Below are 21,891 nucleotides of genomic sequence, written 5' to 3'. Positions count from 1 at the left end.
TTTGCCCTGAGACGGGACTGATTTGTCAACGTGAGGCTACTAATGAAAAAGATGCGCGCACCTCTGTCTCCTCATTTGTCATCGACACAAAGATTATCTTGTCGCTGATTGAAGGATCCTTTTTTTATTTAAAATTTAAGTGAAAGATTCCACCAGCTTCTTTCACTTAAGTTCTTATTTTTTTATCGCTATGGTAAAGCTGAACAGCTTTTTAGAAAGCTAAGCCATTGTTTTATTTTTCTTTCTTTTATCCTAGCGCGGCATTATCCCAAATGTGAAAATGGGGTGCCGTTGGCTGCCTTTCAGACTGTCTCTGCCATGACAAATGCAGGTGTGCTTGGCCGTTATCAGCAGCCTATGCCTATGTAATTAATCTAGGGGTTCGATGCATCGATTGATGTGTGCTGCTATGTCGTTCTTGTCTCCAGGAGAGAGAAAAAATATATAGCCTTTGTAACCCAATGCTGGGTAAGCCGCCGGGAAAGTGCAAGCTATGCAATAACTAGAGCTTCACACCGCAGCCAATGTGCTACTCACAGCATTTAACCAGGACTTTTATTTTGAAATAGAGACTCTAAAAGTTGTAATCAAGTCACTTCAAAGAAAGTCCGGCTGCTAAGCAGCTAAGAAACTATTCGCATTCGCTGGGGGAAAGTTAAAGAATATAGTCAAAAAATATTTCGGATGTGCACACAGATACGGGTCCAAGACTGGTAATTGCACACTCAGACAATCAGGGTAAGCTAATACGCGAAAACTGGCTCGGAATTCTCACACAGTTTCAAGGGCAATGAAGCACTCTTCAACTTCCTCAACACACACATTCCAGCTGCTTCCTCATGTGTTCCTGATTGGCTGTAATCACAGTCAGGTGCACTCAGTGTGGGGGGCGGGGCTTACAATGAGGACAGATTGGAGCCATCACCATGGAGCATTCTGGACTTCACTGATAGAACCCCCAGCTGCCTTATACTGTGTTAGGTACAGGAGATTGTTAGCATTCTTCCTGGTTGAGATTTAGCAAAAGTTTTTAATTCTGGGTCTTTGCTTCCAGGCTTTTGCAATAGTGTCTTGTGCAGTATGCAACTCATCTACTGTGTGAAACAGGCCTTGATTGTTTACTGAATGGGAATTTAGTGACATTAGCCAATCCTATAAACCATGAAGTCAACCACACAATGCATTATACTGATTCTTGTATTGCTCACACCTTCTCAAAGGGCAGTTTAGGCAGGATCATTCATCGTTTGTCTCGCTTCCCCCTTCTTCCTCAGGTACGACAGCTACGGCCGCTTAACCAACGTCACCTACCCCAGCGGCCAGGTGAGCAGCTTCCGCACAGCTTCAGACAGCTCCGTCAGGGTCCAGACCGAGGCCTCCAACAAAGAGGACATCACCATCACGACCAACCTGTCTGCTTCCGGAACATTCTACACCCTCATGCAGGGTGAGTGCTGTGGTGAAGTGAAGTACCTCGATGTGTGGCTGAGTTGAATTAATTATTTGTATTTTTATTATGTAATAAATATGTCACAAAGGACAACATATGTCGTTGTCCTCACAAAAACTTTTTCTGAAAATATGAAAAAAGGTATGAAAATAAACTGTTTGGTGGAAGGGTGATGTAACAATTAGTTAATGATCTGAGCTCATGTAAGGTATGTTTGGGAGGGGGATGACATAAATGCACTGATAAGCACATGCAGTAAAAGATCCCACTCCACTTCTTGAAATGCAAGCCAAAGTCATTTGAGAATAGAACATTTTTGAACAGAATTCTTTTGCCTGCTCTTTAGATGGGAACTGTCAGCACGTCCAGTCTACTTCAAGCTGACAGATTGCCTCCATCTTGCTGCTTTCTCGTACTCTGCTGTATTTAATATCCCGGTCTGCCGCTGGCCATCGGGCGTGTGGATTGGCAGCCGACGGCTCTGGGCCCTCCTCTCAAACTATCCGCGCGACACAAAAGATGTTTTATTTTTTTATTTATTTGGCAGCGAGAGGCCGCTCCTCTCCCCGAATCGATCCCGCACTCGCGTGAGATCCGGGGCTGAACGGGGGCGGCTGGCCACTTCGCGGCGGCGGCCGCTGGAAGGAGCGCTCGCCGTGGCGACAGGGGTCCCGGCGGGCGGCGATGTTAATTGATTCGCCGGTGTCGGGCTCGTGAGCTGACAGCTGGGTAATAACTCACCGGCTCTGGCGTGTCACGGGGCGTGACACTGACATGATGCGTCGCGCGCGCGCAACGGTTTCACTCTCTCCCGTGTCACCCGCCGTAGAGAGAGGCACGCCCCACACTGTGGCGTGGCGCTCTCCTAAAATATCATAAATTCTGAAATTCTCATGTCATTTTTATTTATTCTTTGTTTCAGTTGCAATTTGATGTTTGACAAGTATGAGAAATATGTGAAGATTAAACCCAGGGAAGGTGGTTGGTTGGGCACCATGTTGAAGACTCACAAGGTTGTCTCATTAATTCAGATACTTTCCCTGAGTTTTTTTATTTTTGCATTTATTTTGGTCGGCAGCACTGAATTGATCCAATCAGCATGCACTTCCACTGTGTTTTTTTCTGCATAACTCGGTTCAGTCAAGAGCATTCTAATTACGTATTTGCGACCTCACACCTTAAAGGGTGGAAGAGGTCTGACCTATTGGGGGGGGGGGGGGGGGGCGTTCAGCCATGCTCAGCGTCCATTTCATCTCTCTCAGCTCCACCAACATGGGGGGGAAGTTTCACCATCATATTATTCACAAAGTTGAGGTCAGAAATCTTCAAAACTTTTTCATTTCTCTGGATGCAGTGCAAAGTGGAGAAACTGCAGAAGCAATCATCATGTACTCTGCCTGTATTTACAGGGCTATAAATACGGATTAAAATAGGTGTTGGTGCATCACAATGTATGAGTCAAATTTTAATGCAAGCGATGCGATTTAAAAAGTCACACGGGACAATGAAGAATTTCCTTTTCTTCATCAGCAGTGAGTCTAGAAATGGAAAATTAGCCTTTGCTCCTACATTTTGGGTAAAATACCAGTCTTTCTGCCAAATGACTTGTGTTCAAAGGTTCAGGTGAGAAATATGCTGGCATTGTTAGGTGAACTGTTCTCTGAACGTGATGATGAAGTGCAGAGCTTGAGGAATTTTTGCAATGCTTTTAAGGCACACAATGTCCTGCACTACAAATGAATGAAAATATGGTCATCTCTCTGATTTTTAAACACTGATAATATGAGTTTTTGTATATTTTTCTCTTGAAAGAAAAGTATTTACACTGTATCTGCTTAATGGAAATCTAGCCTGGATTGAGCAGAAATTCCAAACAGAAATTCCTATATAAAAAATATGAAAATGATACAATTTTGAATTTGCCAATATCACAAAGATCTATTTTAGACCTCTGGGGGAGAAAAAACAATATGCTGTTAAAATGGAGCATTTATAGATATAAAGGTGCCTTGCCAAACTGGAAAATGAGTCATAGTCTATTCAGAACATGTTTTCCTATTACTAAAAGAAATTGTATTTTAAATAGTTATTCTGAATTTGCAGTCAGTTTATCGGTTTAGGTTGCGTCAAACGGTTGTTGAAGGTCATTCGAAATGAAATTGTATTTGTAATAACATTAATGTTACTTAGAGGTCAAGTTATCTAAAGCCTTGTAAAGCAAAATAAAAAAGTTAAACGAGTTCAGAAAATAGATAGCGCACAGGATCTCAGTAGAGTTCCGTTCAAAACCCGGAGAACAGCCTTCAGCTTTGAAATACATGCAATCAAGAAAATTAGTCCCAGCTCATTAATTTACAAAGGTCCTTAATGAGAGTAGTATTCATCACGGGCTCCGTTGGTGTTCTGACGGGAGGCTGAAAGGGCTGCGTTGATGAATGAGGATGCCGCGCGCGGAGGAACCATTACTCATAAATTTCTACCTTCAGCCCTGAGTCTACGCACCGAGGGACGGGGGAGGAGGGCGGCGGCGGCGGTGATGTACCGGCTCATATTTACATCCAGTGTCTGTTCCCGTCTGGTCTGGACTGAGCGCGAAGACGCAGTCGGCCAAATTAGATTGCGCTTTTTCGTTGTTTTTTCTCCCCCTCCACCGGAGCCGCGGGGTCGTAAAACTTCACGCTCGGCTGCTGAAAAGCGCGTGCCCGTGATTCGCAGCCTGCTGGTGTGCCTGTGTGGTCTGCAGTACAGAGGCGCGTGGCCATGATTCACCGTCTGCCGTTTGGAAGCGCAATCATGTATCGCAATCCGTTACATGGTAACGCCCAGCAGTGCTTCGACGTCTGCTGTATGGAAGAACACGGTCGTAAATATAATGTTTCTCCTCCGATCCGGCCGTTAATTTACTGCACAGCGAGCTCTTGGCGGCCGTGTGGCATCAGAGTTTCGCTGTATCCGTCGTGATTTAATGATATTACTGATCTTGTGACATAACTGGTTTGATTATATAACTGTCTTGACTGTTGGCGCTAAAGAGTTCTGAAGAACGTAGATTCCTTGTTTCAATAAAAAATAATTTTGGTTTGTTTTGTTTCTCATGATGGTATACATGATAGAATGTTCAGTGGTAAAGGTTTGCAACCTGATAGATATTTTAGCTGTTCATAGCTTTGAACAGTTTAATGCTAACTCAAATCACAAGCCACATTCTCCTTCATGTAATTATAGGTTACTAGAAGCCTAATTCCCCTACAACTGACAGGAGCACGTTTCATTATAAATGTTTGCACGGTACTTTGTTATCTATGTATCCAATTGTATCTAATTTGTTTAAGATGGCTGCCATCATCTTGAGAGAAGCTTTGAGCTGTGCAACAGCATTACAGGGAAATAAAAGCATTTTATATTTCTGTTATCCAAGTCAGAAAAGGTCTACTGGTTTCTCGCTTTATATTAAAATCTTTTTTTTCTGTCCCCTTTATGCAGTATATTGCTGTAAATTAACATGTTGTTTATCAGTTACAACCTAATAATTACAGAAATTTGCAATGACCAAGTTTGATGAAGGTTAATCGCATCTTTCTCTCTCTCTCTCCTTATTTTCCATGGGCCGTCACACTGTTGGGACCTGCGTTACTGTGGTGTGATGTTTATTCATTGTGCGTGTCCGTCTGTGCGCTTCCCTCTCAGACCAAGTGCGGAACAGTTACTACATCGGCCTGGACGGCTCGCTGCGGCTGGTTCTGGCCAACGGCATGGAGGTGTCCCTGCACACGGAGCCCCACCTGCTGGCCGGCACGGTCAACCCCACGGTCAGCAGGAGGAACGTCACGCTGCCCATCGACACACGGCCTCAACCTGGTGGAGTGGAGGCAGCGCAAGGAGCAGGCCCGGGGCAGGTCACCGTGTACGGACGCAGACTGAGGGTTAGTGCTGGCTACGCACTCCTTTTTTTGTATCTGAGGAAGACGTTAGGTGTACCCTGTTCATAAGCAGTGTCTTTGCCCTGAGAGAAGTGTGCTCCAGTGTTCCTTATTTTGGGCCAGTCCTCCCCCGAAGTGTCCGGGTAAGGAGTTTTACTCTAATACAAGTCACAGTTCATCATGTCCGGACAAAGTGTTCGTCATGTACACCTGGTCACTGTACATAAGCACTCAGAAACACCACATGCACACCAACACACACTTTCATTCTATACATACACATGCATGCTGGTAATCACACATGACCATACTTTACACATGGCCTTTTATACATGCTCATTTGCTGATACACACACAGATTAGTGACAGAGTTGGACCTCTGTGAGCTGCACAGATCATAATGGTTTAATTTAATTTAAGGTGTGATCATTAATACAGCCTGTCTCACTCTGTTCAAGTAAATCTGTTGGCTTTGACCTCTGTGAACTGCCCCCCTCTCCCCAATCTCAGTCATTTTCAATCGCTTTAGTTCTCTCGCCGTGTAATTCTGTCTTTATTATCCTTCTACAATGCCTTCATAACTCCAACAGACAGTTTAAAGGATCTGCTTAGGCTGGGCCTACCCACCAACAATTTATGGTTTTATTAATTTTGTGGCCTTTGAGAGAGCTTGCCACCTAACCTGACACTGAACGCTTTGTTATGGACAAATTCATTAAACCTTGTCATATTTTTCCAAAGCTGCAGAGACAGGTCAGGACCCTAATTTAGAACAACCGGTGTTTTCAAGTTCAAGAGAAAGAAAAAAAAACTCACTCCCACACCATGGAAACTGACTATGATGTCACCCCTTCACTCCCTGCCCCTCCCATTCCCTTCTGCACTGTTCGTCCTGATTCTATTCACACCTGGCGGCGATGACAGCATTTAAAGCAGCCAGTGCCTCGCGGCTCGGTCAGGAGGAGTTCACCGCGGGAGCAAGCCCCCCCCCCCCCCACCGAATCATTGAATAACGCCGCCATTACCGGGAGATCAGCGGGCTGGGAGCCAGATCGGTCGGGGGAGGGGCGGGAAAATGTAGTGTCATTTCAGATTCCGGCGGCATAATAGCCAATCCCTTAAGGGAAGCAACAACAGGACCGATCCATCCATGTGACCCAGTTGGCGGCCCGCTCCTACCAGGAGAACCTTCACAATAATAACGAGGCTCCCGTTCCAGCCGAGCAGGAAGCCAAAATGACCTATTTGTGACTCGAAACTGGCCGCTCTGAATTTATTCCAAAGCCCTGCAGTTCCATTATTCCGTTGTTGTTGTTTTTTTTTTTTGCATTACATTTTTTTTTCAGGGGTTTGTTTTGCAGGGAAAGAGCAGCCTTTGTTTCTCAGGCTGAGGGACAGAGGGCAGTGGGGCGATGCTTTGACAGTGAGGGGTCCGATCAGGAGGTGACATTCTGACTGCCGTGGGCTAATGGTCTGACCGCCCCCTGGCCTCTGCAGGGGCTGAAGCCTCTAATGTATGTAACAGGCTGCTGCCTGCCTCACGGGTCACACTGGGAATGAGACGTGTGATGGGGGAGGGGGGTCTCCAGTCCCTGCCCTGGAACCCCGTCATTGAGCGACCTTGAGATAGAGAGAGAGAGACAGAGAGAGAGAGAGAGAGAGAGAGAGAGAGAGAGTGAGTGTGTGTGTGTGTGAGAGAGAAATAGAGGAGGGAGATTGTGTGTGTGTGTGTGTGAGAGAGAGAGAGAGAGAGAGGGAGATAGTGTATGTGTGTGTGTGAGAGAGAGAGAAGAGAGGGAGATAGTGTATGTGTGTGTGTGAAAGAGAGAGAGAGAGAGAGAGTGTGTGTATGTGTGAGAGAGAGAAATAGAGGAGGGAGATGGTGTGTGTGTGTGTGTGAGAGAGAGAGAGAGAGGGAGATAGTGTATGTGTGTGTGTGAGAGAGAGAGAGAGAGAGAGAGGAGAGTATGTGTGTGTGTGAGAGAGAGAGAGAGAGATACAGGAGGGAGATTGTGTGTGTGTGTATTGTGGATATCTGTGTGTCTGTGTGAGAGAGAGAAATACAGAGAGATTGTGGATATGTGTGTCTGTGTGAGAGAGATTGTGTGTGCGTGTGCATGCATGAGAGAGATAAATAGAGAGAGGGAGATTGTGGATGTGTGTGTGTGTCTGTGTGAAAGAGATCTTGTGTATGTGTGTTATGAGAGAGAGAGAGATATTGTGGATATGTGTGTGTGTGCGAGAGATATGGAGAGAGAGATTGTGTGTGTGTATGAGAGAGAGAGAGAGAGCATCCGTGTCAGAAAAACAACAAATGGGTCAGTGGCGTTTCACATTTAGCCCAGAGCGAGGACACGCATGGCTCAGCTGGGGCAGGACGGCATGTGATTGATATTAAAAGGCTGGGCGCCAGTCCTCCGAAAACGCGCCCTTCTGGCCAGCTTTGATAGCGCCCTTGTGGCTTCGCGTTCCGCGGCGCGGGAGATGTGGGAGATTGACGCTAGCCGCTCAGACGGCTCCCTGCTCATGACTGGCGACCGTGAGAAGGTCGCTGCCCATGCCACCGGCCTGATGCTCGCCACCGCTTCTTAAAACCGAGGTGCTTTTTAAGGGCGCTGAGGTGCTTTTTAAGGGCGCTGAGGTGTTGTACAGCCTCCGGACCTGGATCATAAAGTCTAGCTCAAGGAAATTGTCATCCGCGCATGCTGTGTGACATAGTGTGATTTCAGAAATGAAATTTCTCTAAATTCAGTTTTGTGTGTGTGTGGGAGAGAGAGAGAGAGAGAGAGAGAGAGATGTGAGTGAGTGTGTACAGTATGTGGGCACCCGCATGTGTTGTGTTTGCATATATATGTGCACGTGTGTGCGAGCGTGTGCACATGCACGGAAACATACATATACCACTGAATACAAAAGAGCCCTGCAGTTGCTGCTTCTACATTTCATCCAGAAAACCACAAGACTATATTTATTATGCAGGCGCTAGCAAGAACAGTACTGTTAATGAAATTCTGAACTTAAAAGTACTCATACTGGGAGTAGAATAGACAGTATTATTAAAAATGCATCATGTGTGTCCATTATTTTTTATGTTGTTGCATTTTTGGTTGATATTCATGATGATAGCACATGTTGTGACTGAAATTTGTCACAGTAAGTTCCAAAGCATTCTTTACTGCTTGTCTAATGTTTGAATTGTCATGCAGATGAAGTTAAATATATTGCCTGAAGTTGCTTGTATGAAATGTTATTTTGTACTCAAGCAAATTATATGGGCATAAAGTCCACAGCTGTTTTCTATACATCATATAAAAGTTACAAAATCTAAAGCCTGAAATATTGATATGGTTTTCCAATTACTCTGTCAATTAGTTTTTGAATGTTCAAATAATCTGTGAGAACATTCAGTCATTTGAAAGGATGCTAAAAACACTCTGAACAATTCTCTGACTACCGTTCTACTTTCACAAACAATTTTGTAGATCGGTTTTCCTTTTTGAAGCGGGTTATGTGAGGCGCCCAGCCGCCCCCAAAACTTCCACATAAATAACTGTGTTTAGAGAAGGAAGCCCAATTATCTGAAATGACGATGCTATTCCATCTGTTCCCCAGAGCGATCACCAGAGCTCATTCATCGAAGGGCGCATTTGGGGGAATTGTGTAGGATCTCACATTATTATAGCGATTCATAACCATGTCTGAACCCAAATAAATTTTTCAAAATTGATTAAATTGGTTAGTGTATTTGTTGTGACCTTAATAAATACAAAACTCTTCAGCTTAGAATTGGCCCTAAATAATACGTGTATGATTTCAATATAATTTTTCAACATTGCAACCGGCAGAACTAGATGTACCTTCCAATGCGTAGGCACGCGGATCCCTAGTTAGTTTCATTTTTGGACTTTGCATTGTATTAAAAACATAACCAGTGTGTGTCTGCACATGTGTGTGTTTGTGCGTGTTTGCGTCTGTGTGTGTGTAGGTGTGTGTGTGTTTGTGTGTGCGTGCGCGCGCGTGTGTGTGCGTGCGCATGCGTGTGTGTGTTTGTGTGTGTGTGCGTGTGTCTGTGTGTGCGTGCGCATGTGCGTGCGTGCGTGTGTGTGTGTGTGTGTGTGTCAGAATGAAATGTCAGAAACCGTGGGCCTGTGAATGACAGGAGAGCAGTATTGTGGGGGTCTCATAAAGGTTTAATACTGTCCATATGTGACTGTGGAAAAAGAGCCTCTTCCTCAGCGCTGAAGGGAAATAAATCGAGTCGGAAGCTTTTCTCCTTCGTCAACGCGACCAGAATGAAGCAGTACTGAGCGAGTGTCTGCCCTCTACCCCTGTCTCTTTCCTTTATTATCCATCTAAGGCTGCGTCCGATTTGAGATATTCCTGTTTGGTGTGTTTCTGTTCCACTGTGGTCCAGAATCTTCCGGAGGAAGCCCCACTTTTTTACACCCCGTTAGGTCACTGGGGTGTGAAGGTTCTCCCATGACCAGCGTACCCATGCATCACACCCGAAACAGCCGTCCCGCCCTCTCCCTTAACCAGGAATGAAAACCAGACCTGTGCAGTCTGCCTGCATATCCTCAGTCTTGAATGCATTCTTGGGGTACTTTTAACCCAATGACAGTTACAATCATTGGGGTGGCCAAGGATTTAAAATGAACACACAAATTAGATTGATTGATAGCTAAGCGCAGAGGGCTGTTTGTTTATGCATTTATTTATTTATATATTTATTTTATTTTTGTAATGTTAATGTTTAAGTAGGGTTCGCTTATTCTGGGTAGCGTCATCAGCCTATTTGTGAAAATGCAGACTCTTCGGTGGTAAAGAAAGCTTAAGAAAACACAGCGCACTGAAAATGTCAAACAGCGCATCTTTATTCAGTCATCTTTATTCCTGCCCTGCTTTTGTGCCAAACCTACAGCCTCACCCCAGTGCCCTGCTTTTACTTAGCGTCTGTAAAAACGGTGGGTTTCTGAGAGGAAGAGCGGAGAGCCAGAATGGCTGTGGTGCAGAATGGCTGTCCTCTTAGCTGTGTGGAGATGTGAGTACAGAGAGACAGAATGACTGTGGTGCAGTATCTGTCCTCTTAACTGTGTGGAGATGTGAGTACGGAGAGACAGAATCTGCAGTATCTGTGCTGGGGTTCTGTCCTCTTAACTGCGTAGAGAAGTAAGGACAGAGAGACAGAATGACTGTGGTGCAGTATCTGTCCTCTTAACTGTGTGGAAATATGAGTAGAGTGAGACAGAATCTGCAGTATCTGTGCTGACAGTTCGGTCCTCTTGGCTGCGTGGAGAGGAGTCGCCGAGCGGCTGGATCTCTGCCTCCGCTTCACCCTGCTGAAATGGGCAGACCTGCCCGGCCCAGCAGGGGAATTCTCTCCTTCCAGAACTGGCCGCTTTTAGCGTAAAATAATCCTCTCAATTAGGTATTATTGGCTTTAATTGGCCCTGTTGTATTTATGGCTTCAGCGAGAGAGGGAGAGAGAGACAGTGTGTGAGAGAGAGAGAGAGAGGAGAGTCTGGCATGCTTATCTGAGTGCGACACAGAGGAGAAAGAGAGACGCTTCTCGGGGTCGTCAGAAAAGCTGTCCGCTCGTCGCCGTGCCGCTGGACGGAGGCCAGAAGCAGCCTTCAAATCTGCTTTTAAGACTCTGTTAAGCCGCGGCGAGCTCGGCGGTTACCTACCTGGAGAGAAGCAGAGCAATTAATCAGAGCCCCGTGACAAAAACAGGGAGCGGGGAGCCCGCATTTGCGCTTTAATTAAGGCCTGCCATTTAGCCCACGCCCCAAAAAGCCGCCCCCGCGCCGCCGGCCCGCTGACAGAACGCAGCGCGTGCGTGAAGCCGGGGCGGAGTCGCCGGTCAGACCTGTCAGCGTCTGCGCTTCCCGGCGACTCGCGGGCGACCGCCGGTCACAAGCAACGCCCTGTGGGGACGGCCTGACGCCTGACGCCAAGCAGGCGTAGCTTCGGGTCGCAATTAGCCCTCGGATGGGGGGTCCCCATGGAAAAGGTATAGTCCCTGCTGGAAGCAGTGTTGGTCAGCCAGTAGGGAGCAAACCCCCTCTGGAAGATGCGGGAAAGCATTATTATTATTATGATTATTATGACTTTTTTAATGTTCCTTTTGCTCACAAATGAAATGCAAGTGCTGCACGGGCTGATTTTGCTGGTTACAGAACCCGCCAGAATTGAATTGTCGGTCACAGTTGAGGGCAGACGCAGACGCAGATGGACTCCAGGCCACAGGCCCCCTTTGCTGTATTTTTACGGCATTATTTCGCCGTGTTTTCAGGCGTTGGGGTTGTGGAGTCTGTCCTGCGTTCAGGATGCGAGCTCAGTAGTGTTAATAGGGCACTGGACCATCCGAGCAGCAGTGAGATGGCGATCGGATGCAAGGTCCAGCGGTCATTGGTGAGCTGGCCCGGAAGTTCCCACAATGCCTTTCTGTTCTGGTTTGAAGTGTCATTCAAAACTGTTAGCTGAATGCCTTCTGTCTCTGCCCCTGAGACATTAAATTGATTTTTTTTCTTTCTTCCATAATTTAAAAAAAAAAAATGCACAAGCTGAATGAAATTCATTCTCTTGTGATAACGCTTCTCAAAAGGCATGGAGATTTTAATCATGGCTGTGCTTTTCATTTGCTTCCCTTGAATAAGATAACTCTCCCACCTGTGTCTCTGAATAATGAAATATATTTTTATGGTTATTATGGGTTTCTTTTTTAACAGAAGAAATATGACACATGCCCCGGGAGTAATTACATGTAATCACACTGTGTCATTGAAGCAATTAAGAAATACGGTTCTTTAAAGAGCACTGGACATTTAATTTGTTCTTCTCAATAATCTTACTGAACTTTGCCCAAGGATTTCTTGTTTCTGTAACGGCATGGTCAGTTTTTTTTTAATTGTAATTTAAACAGTTTTTTTTTTTTCCCTTCTATTTTTTTTTCATCAGTTTTTTCCCCCAATAAGCTTTTATTATTACCGGTGTGTCGCTGCTCATCACAGCAACCTCTTCATTCTTCCCTTCTCATTCAACCTCTTCATTCTTCCCTTCTCATTCAACCTGTTCATTCTTCCCTTCTCATTCAACCTCTTCATTCTTCCCTTCTCATTCAACCTGTTCATTCTTCTCCCTCATTCAACCTCTTCATTCTTCCTTCTCATTCAACCTGTTCATTCTTCTCTTCTCATTCAACCTCTTCATTCTTCCCTTCTCATTCAACCTGTTCATTCTTCTCTTCTCAGTCGACTTTTTCATTTTTGCCATTTATTTAAAGACCTTGCACATTGATCAGCATTTCACTTTTCATGTCTATGTTCCTGGTTCTGAGCTAACTGTAGTGATATTTTCACATCCATGTTACTGGTTCTGAGCTAACTGTAGTGATAATTTGTCATCCATGTTCCTGGTTCTTAGCTTTAGTGTTAATTTTGTCAATCATGCAGAAGACCAACCTGCATGGTTGATTTTAAGTCTCGTTTAAAACTGTGTTAACTCCGTCTCTGTCACCTGACTGGAAAGTGTCTGGTAACCCCACCCCATGTCTCTTTCACCTGACAGGTGCACAACAGGAACCTGCTGTCGCAGGATTTCGACCGGATCACCCGGACAGAGAAGGTGTACGACGACCACAGGAAGTTCACCCTGCGCATCCACTACGACCACGCGGGCAGGCCCACCCTGTGGGCCCCGAGCAGCCGCCTCAACGGCATCAACGTCACCTACTCCCCCGGCGGGCACATCGTGGGCATCCAGAGGGCACCATGTCTGTTCGCATGGAGTACGACCAGAACGGGCGCATCGTCTCCCAGACCTTCGCAGACGGAAAGTCCTGGACCTACACGTACCTGGAGAAGGTAGCCATGTTTCTGAAGCTCCGATGGCATGATTCCTCTCCTCCCTCGTTCCTCTCCTTCTTTTATTCTGGTTACGAACCTGGAGAAGATAGCCCTCTTTCTGAAGCTCAGATGGCATGATTGCTCTCCTCCGTCATTAGAAAGAAGTAAAATGTACTTCTAATAAATTTACATGTATTTTGGGTAAACTTTAAAAAACTTACAATTAATGCAATAGTATTGCTATAATTGGAAAAAAAGGCAGCAATTTACCCTGTAATTGCCTTCGGGATTTGACTTAATTGAACAGGTTATGCAACAGGGATGGTAGCTATCTTGCGGTGAAGGAGAGAACAAAGTCGAGCATTTTAAATACGTCACTCATCCTGTAAATCTGTTGTCATTAAAGCTGTCTCGTGCAGACGTGGTGTAACATTGCATGGCCCCACGCTGAGCCGATCAAAACATCTCAAAATAAGGGGCACGACAAACCGCACTCTTCAAAACTGACTGCGAGTGAGGAAGGTGTTTGTTTGTTTTTTTCACAACCTTTTAGTTTTTCTGGCGTGCCACTAGTGTTTTCATTGATATCTTTGCCCCAGTCTATAAATACGTTTTGTTTTCATTGCCCAAATACTTTCAAGAGTATTGCTATTTTTGACTGGGAGGAAACAGACTGTATAGTTCATGATGACCCTTCATGTTTTAATGGGGGGTAATCTATTAAGTCACTGTGCTTGCATACTAATTTGGTCACAGCACTGAACGACGGTCCAAAGCTGATGACGGTCCGAAAAACATCTGAGCAATTATCTTGCCCTCACTCCTCCTTCTCATCAATCACTTTAATGTTTCGTAATCTAATTTTCTCTGAATATGCAACACTTATTAACCTTTAACTCAAGGTTAACTCATTACCCTTGCCTCCTGTGTTGGTCTTTTGTCTGAAGTGTACTCTGTATAATTGAATATTTAGTCTGGAGCGCTTGGGGCTTCACCTGGGCATTCATCGCTGAGTGGACTGAGAGAGACAGCTGGGATCTCGGTGTGAATGTTGAACTTGTCCCTTCTGCCTTTTGTAGTAAATCTTTATTCATTCCTCCTGCTCTGGTGACATAACCGTAAATTCGCATGCAGCCAGTATTGGGCTTGTTAGGGTATTGGGGGAAAACACCTAGAAATAGTCGTGATTGAATATGTATTTTTGTTTTTGTCCTGTCGGTACCCCCACTCCCATGTCCTCTGCAGTCCATGGTGCTGCTGCTGCACAGTCAGAGACAGTACATCTTCGAGTTCGACAAGAGCGACCGGCTGTCCTCGGTGACGATGCCCAACGTGGCGCGGCAGACCCTGGAGACCACCCGTTCCATCGGGTACTACCGGAACACCTACCGGCCGGCCGAGAGCAACGCCTCCGTGCTCCAGGACTTCAGCGAGAGCGGGCAGCTGCTTCGCACCACCCACCTGGGAACCGGGCGGAGCGTCATCTACAAGTACGGCAAGCTGTCCAAGCTGCTGGAGCTGCTGTACGACACCACCCGCGTGGCCTTCACCTACGACGAGACGGCGGGCATGCTGAAGACCGTCAACCTGCAGAGCGAGGCCTTCACCTGCACCATCCGCTACCGGCAGATCGGCCCGCTCATCGACCGGCAGATCTTCCGCTTCAGCGAGGAGGGCATGGTCAACGCCCGCTTCGACTACAACTACGACAACAGCTTCCGCGTGACCAGCATGCAGGCGGTCATCAACGAGACGCCGCTGCCCATCGACCTCTACCGGTATGACGACGTGGCGGAAAGACGGAGCAGTTCGGCAAGTTCGGCGTCATCTACTACGACATCAATCAGATAATCACCACCGCCGTCATGACGCACACCAAGCACTTTGACGCCTACGGGCGCATCAAGGAGGTGCAGTACGAGATCTTCCGCTCGCTCATGTTCTGGATGATGGTGCAGTACGACCGGATGGGCCGGGTGGTGGGCAAGGAGCTGAAGGTGGGGCCCTACGCCAACACCACCCGCTACTCATACGAGTACGACGCGGACGGCCAGCTCCAGGCCGTCTTCATCAACGACAAGCCCCTGTGGCGGTACAGCTACGACCTGAACGGGAACCTCCACCTGCTGAGCCCCGGGAGCAGCGCCAGGCTCACCCCGCTGCGCTACGACCTGCGGGACCGCATCACCCGGCTGGGGGACACCCAGTACCGCATGGACGAGGACGGCTTCCTCAAGCAGAGGGGCAGCGAGTTCTTCGAGTACAGCTCCGCCGGCTGCTGGTGAAGGCCTACAGCAAGGTCGGCGGCTGGCACATCAAGTACCGCTACGACGGGCTGGGCCGGCGGGTGTCGAGCCGCAGCAGCTTCGGGCACCACCTGCAGTTCTTCTACGCCGACCTGTCCAGCCCCACCCGGGTCACCCACATGTACAACCACTCCAGCTCGGAGATCACCTCGCTGTACTACGACCTGCAGGGCCACCTGTTCGCCATGGAGCTGAGCAGCGGCGACGAGTTCTACGTGGCCTGCGACAACATCGGCACGCCGCTGGCGGTCTTCAGCGGGGCCGGCCTGATGATCAAGCAGATCCTGCACACGGCGTACGGCGAGGTCTACATGGACTCCAACCCAGCCTTCCAGCTGGTGGTGGGCTACCAGGGCGGGCTGTACGAGCCCCTGACTAAGCTGGTGCACTTGGGCCGGAGGGATTACGACGTGCTGGCCGGCCGCTGGACCACCCCGGACCACGACGTCTGGAGACGACTCAACAGCCGCAACATCATGCCCTTCAACCTCTACATGTTCAAGAACAACAACCCGATCAGCAACAGCCAGGACATCAAGTGCTTCATGACAGGTAGGTCCAGAGATGGATGGGGGGTGGGGGGGCATTGGAACCTGTGAGATGGGGAGAGGGGCAGCTACTGTGTACCATTGTCGATACAGCGGTGTTGGCCGAGGAGGGCTTTGTTCACCTCTGCCTGTGGGATTTTTTCCTGCCTTTTGTTCGAAATGCGTTTGAAATAAAGCGGACTGGGCCGATTGAAGAAGAGGGAAGACGTGATGTATCGCTCGATTATAGTTCTGAAGTTAAAGAATCAATTTGTATGGAAAAATGTCCAGAAATCTCCCCTCTCCAAAGCAGGGGTCATTATTCAACAAATCCCCATTGGTTCATTCTGTTCTCTTTTCTCTCCGTCTTTCCTTTCTTTCAAGGGCTTTCACTTCGAAGGCATTGAGAGGGAAAATGGTATAAAGTGAGTGAGAGAGAAAGAGAAAGAGAGAGAGAGGGAGAAAGAGAGACAGAGAGAAGAGATAGACAGAGTAAGAGGAGAGAGAGACAGAGAGAGAGAGAGCACGGCGTCCTGTGGTATTCAGTATTCAGTCCCATTCGCTGAGATATCTCATTATGCCGTGGTGTCTCTGTGGAGTGGGAGGTAAATGGCGGGAACGTTCCACAGCGGGATCTCGGCGGGCCTCCAAACTCGGGACGACAGCTGTCGCATCCCTCCGCTCCGCACGAAACGGCCAAGTAAACAAAATAACACCGTGCCGCAAGCCCGCCGTATTCCAGGGCCTTTTTATCTTTTCCTTTTTTTTTAAACCCCCACCCCCCGCACCCCGCACGCTGCCAGTGCGCTCGTAACGTATGCGTTTGCCTCGTTTGTTTCTGTTTCCGTTAAGCCCTTAATTAAAGCTCGTGCATCTATCTGGGCTCCGAAGACAAGGCAATATTTTAATGTAGCCATGGGAACGGTTAACGTTTCGACGCCTCCGTGTTGGAGGCTAAACACAGAGCCATCAGTCTGCCCTGCCATTATGGCTCATTCCTGGTCAGCTGACTTAATCAGACTTCAGAGAGTCGCTCGCTCTCTCTCTCTCTCTCTCTTTCTCTCACTCGCTCTCTCACTGTCTCTCTCCTGCTTTCTCACTCTCACTCTCTCTCTTTCTCTCTCTCACTCTCACTCTTTCTCCCTCTTACTTTCACTTGCTTTCTCAATCTCACTCCCTCTCTCCCTCCCTCCCTCCCTTACTGTCTCTTTTTTGCTCTCTCTCTCTCTCTCTCTCTCCCTTCTTGTGATTGATGGCTCTGACATTTCCCTCCCCTCCTTATGAATTATCTGTTATTTTTTCTTTCGCTCTGGGCTCTTTTCTTTGTCCTTAAACAAATCCATATTATACGGAAAGTGCCAGAAGGGAGGCGTTTGCAGCATAAAGCGCCCAGGCTGAGGCCCGTGACGTCAAAGCAGTTCTCTAACAAAAACCTGGCATCAATGAATGCATGAATTGAATGAATGAGTAAATAGTTTAAATTATAAATTATTTATGTTGGTCTGGGCTCTGTCTCGTTCAATCATGTGATATGAAACTAGTAGTTTAAATTATAAATTATTTATGTTGGTCTGGGCTCTGTCTCATTCAATCGTGCGATATGAAACTACAGTTTGAAATGAAAAATTAGTAAGGAGGGAATGTACAGTCTGTGTGAGAGCCCATCTCTGATGTTCATAAAGCACAGAATCTGGGCTCAGTGCTCCTCCATCTGTCAGCTGAAAATGCGGATTACTTTGTTTCTGGCCTTTGAAACGGGCTTTCCCTCCTCTGGTGTTGTTAATCCGAGTGACAGAGATCTGCTCTGAATCACCCCATTCTAAGATTCATCGCATTCTTGTGTGGAAATCAGTTGGGTCCGGCATATTACACTACAGGCGTTATATTGGACATTGATGATCCTGTAAAATAATGACCCAGCTGTACAGAGAATTACCTTCTGGTCCTGTAAAATAATGACCCAGCTGCACAGAGCACTACCTTCTAATGAAATGTATGAGAATTAAATTTGACCTTGTTTTTAATTTCCTTTTTCCCTCCCAAATGTGCAGTACAGACTCTGATTACCATTAGAGTTTCTTGTTGTTGCTTAAAAGCCTACACTGGACCATCTCTGGATAAAGTTAAAATTGATAATTTTCAATTGGCATTTCAAAGCCTTTGTGCTTTTGTGCTTTTCTCTTTTCTTTTTTTTTGGTTTGTTTATTCAGTAAGAATTTATGTTTTATTCATAGAATAATTGGTTGAACAGAGCAAAGCTCTTTTGACAATGGTCTGACTTTTATCTCTGCAGTAAGGACGACTGGTTCACGTTTTCCAGAACGTTCCGTATTGCACCCCATTGACAGCCGGCATACAATAAAGAGTGGATGAATAATAGCCTCATTTGCATGTTTTGTTATCAGTGATGGGTCAGATGGATTTTTGATAGTTGTTTGTGTTTCATTTGCATATTTATGTTTGTTTCCATAGCTGTGCACAAAGCTGTCCTCCTCTTTCTGATAAGCTAGTGGCAGTGGGAGAATGCCAAGACAACTCTTCGGGACCATTACCTCCTGAGAGCAACTAACTATAATAATATCTTTTTAGCCATTGACTTTTCAGACTTTTTATAAGTAACATGACATTAAAAGTCCAGATATGATCTGCTTGAATTACAAATTTGAAATTGGAATCATCTGAACATTTAAAAGTGTAATTTTGATGTTTCTAATGTTCAGAACTAATCCTATCTGATATTGATTAATTGCTCTGGTTCTAGCTTTGCAATTATAGATAGAATTATCTGAGAATCCCTCATGTGGTTTTAGAAAAAAAACAGAATGCAGATGCATTGTTTTGAAAATTGTTTGTTGGGCCTGAAATAACCCATGAAAAGTCTGGGTCTGAGAAAGTACTTCAGGGTTATTCAACCACATTTGGGCCCTTTGACCAGTATGGAAAACAAACAGGTGGCTGGGAAAAAATAGAAACATATTTAATGCACATCAACAATGTGACTATGTCCGGGTGAGCATCTGAATGGTGCATTGTAAACTTGATACATAGAGACAAGGTACAACAAGCACAAAACCGTCCAGACCCACGGCGCACCTGTACAAAGTGTGATGAGTAAAACTTGGCTAACTATATAGCTGTCTAGCAATGGCATGTCCCCACCTCTGTAACGTTATTTGTTGTCCTCCGTGTGTCCAAACATCTGTATCAGTGGTACACGCTAACTAGGTTAACTAAAGTAGGCGAAACGCGAAAATGTTAGGGTTAGCTAAAGTAACATTAGGCGATAAAGCTGTGCTTAAAAATCTTGTGCCGTTCGAAGTGGTGATTTTGGGAGATGCACCTGCACATGCGTCCTACTAAACGAAGCACCACCTGCGCATGTGTCCCACCAAACGTCCCTCTCTGGTCGTCCGGGAGTGAGTGACCACAATTTGCCATGCATAGCCCATGGTGGCAGTTCCTGCGCGCCGTGGGAAAAATAGTCATGTGTATTTCTAGGATGTGCCTATGCTGTGGATCAAATACTAATAATGCGTACATTGTTCTATCAGTAGGAAGTGGAACATTTTTCCAGCACTTTCCAGCACATTTGTAAAAATAAATAAATAAATGAATATAACTGGCCCTGGGCAGCACGGCAGTGCAGTGGGCAGCACTGCTGCCTCACACAGAGATGGTCCCGGGTTCGAATGTGGAGTTTATGTTCTCCATGTGTCTTCAGGGGTTTCTTCCAGATACTCCGGTTTCCTCCTTCAGTTCAGAGACATGCAGGTTGGGTTAATTGGGGAGTCTAAATTGCCCCTGGGTATGGGTGTGAGTGAATGGTGTGTGTGCCCTGCGGCACCTGTCCAGGGTGTATTCCTCCCTCTTGCCCAATGCATGCTGGGATAGCCTCCAGCATCCCCCTCGCCCAGACCAGCAGTGAGCGGATTAGATAATGGATGGATGGAAATCTGGCCCTCATGGACAGTTTGTTGATTTCCCTTGATGTACAATGTCTGGTGCGGTCTATTGGCTGGCCACTTATAAACCCATATGCGAGTCCCCCTGTTCAGCTGGGGGCGAGATCTCCTGCTAATGCAAGTTCTGAGCTGTGATCCCTTCTCTATCTGTTATCCTCTCTCCTTCTACCTCTCGGAATAAAGCAAAGAAATATGAAAGTAGAGTGGACTGTCCACTCTCCTTAAAAGAAGAGCTTTGATGGACAATATCAGCTGGAATGACCAGTATGAGATATATTACATGGCCAAAAGTATGTGGACACCGGACATCCAACATCTCATCCAAAATTATGGGCATTAATTATGGAGTTGGTCCTTTGCTGCTATAACAGCCTCCACTATTCTGGGATGGCTATACTAGATGTTGGAGCATTGCTGCAGGGATTTGCTTCCATTCAGCCAGAAGAGCATTAATGAGGCCGGGCACTGATTGGGCGATTAGGCCTGGCTCACAGTTGGCTTTCCAATTGATCCCAAAAGTGTTGGACGGGGTTGAGGTCATGGCTCTGTGCAGGTCAGTCAAGTACTTCCACACTGTTCTCAAAAAGAACATTTCTATATGGACCTCACCGTGTGTCTGGGGGGGGGGGGGGGGGGAATTGTCATGCTGAAACAATAAAGGGCCTTCCCCAAACTGTTGAGGGAGCCCAGAACAGTCTAGAATGTGATTGTTGTAGCATTAAGAATTGCCTTCACTGGAAATAAGGGGCCTAGCCCAAACCATGAAAAACAGCCCCAGGCCAAGGGGTGTACAGAAACTTTTGGTCATATAGTGTGTGTTTTCATTTGTTGCTCATATTTCCTATGCAGTATACCTTTGTGCCACCTGCAGTGAAACCCTGGCATCCACCATTTTGTTTTAATGGATGTTAGTTTATTGATGCATTTATCTGGGAGGTGTTCTGTATTAAGATGCGTTTTATCATACTCTAGCTTTTTTTTTTTCCTGTGCAGTGGTTTCAGCTCGGGTGCTGAGAAGAGTTCAAAGGTGTGCTGGTTTTTGTTTGCACTGACTGTGTGTGTGTGTGTGTGTGTGTGTGTGTGTGTGCGCGTGATCTCCTCCCCTCCCTCAGATGTGAACAGCTGGCTGCTGACGTTTGGGTTCCAGCTTTACAACGTCATCCCCGGTTACCGCAAGCCCGCCACCGACGCCATGGAGCCGTCCTACGAGCTGGACCGCACACAGGTCAAGACCCAGGAGTGGGACAGCAGCAAGGTATGTGCCTCCCTCCATCTGTCTGCTTTACTCTTCCATCAATCCCTCCATCCATCCATAATCTTCCTTTTTTTCTTGGGTTGTTGGGGAAAGGGTGGGGGGTGTCCCCCTGAAGCTCCATTTCCAGTCAGATTAACAGCCTTTCTGCACACAGGCGGAAGGGAGAGGCTCAGATTAAAGAACTCTCGTTCATTATTGGAGAACACCTCTCATGCTATTAGGAGAAGGTCTACTTCTGTTTTTCAGTGCTGTGTCCTACCCCTTTAAAAGAAGTTTCTCTCTTTCTCTGTCATCTTTCCCACTTTCGCTCTCTCTCTCTCTCTCTCCGTCTCTAACATGCTCTCTTTCCTACGCATCTCTCACACTTTCTCTCTCATTTGCTCCACCCTCTGGCTCTCTCTCTCCTGCTCTCCCTGTGGGGAGGGAGAGAGGGGAAGAGAGAGAGAGTGTGCTGGGGTTTTCTGTACATTTACTAGGCCGTTAAGCTGCCTCAAGTCGCTTGAATAATTGAAAAGGTTGCTGTTCTCCTCCTGTGTTCAGGTTCAGGTAGTATGTGCTCAGAACGGTGGTCCTGCGTTCAGGTTCAGGCAGTGTGTGCTCAGAGCATGGCTCCTGTGTTCAGAT

The 21,891-nt window shown here is 46.6% G+C and overlaps 1 protein-coding gene across 1 annotated transcript in view; it reads left to right on the top strand.

Moving 5' to 3' along the window:
• tenm4 (teneurin transmembrane protein 4) overlaps positions 1 to 21,891 on the top strand; it is a 209,865-nt gene that overhangs the window by 179,444 nt on the left and 8,530 nt on the right. Inside the window, 10 exon segments of the mRNA XM_035385277.1 lie at positions 1,275 to 1,447; positions 5,138 to 5,292; positions 5,294 to 5,342; positions 5,345 to 5,373; positions 12,940 to 13,132; positions 13,135 to 13,235; positions 14,463 to 15,006; positions 15,009 to 15,491; positions 15,494 to 16,075; positions 21,125 to 21,267. Coding sequence (XP_035241168.1) covers positions 1,275 to 1,447; positions 5,138 to 5,292; positions 5,294 to 5,342; positions 5,345 to 5,373; positions 12,940 to 13,132; positions 13,135 to 13,235; positions 14,463 to 15,006; positions 15,009 to 15,491; positions 15,494 to 16,075; positions 21,125 to 21,267 — 2,452 coding nt within the window.

The sequence above is a fragment of the Anguilla anguilla genome, chromosome 12, assembly GCF_013347855.1.
Source record: "Anguilla anguilla isolate fAngAng1 chromosome 12, fAngAng1.pri, whole genome shotgun sequence".
NCBI classification, from domain to species: Eukaryota; Metazoa; Chordata; class Actinopteri; order Anguilliformes; family Anguillidae; genus Anguilla; species Anguilla anguilla.
The sequence above is the reverse complement of the archived record's forward strand: the minus strand, read 5'-3'. Positions and strand labels throughout refer to the sequence as shown.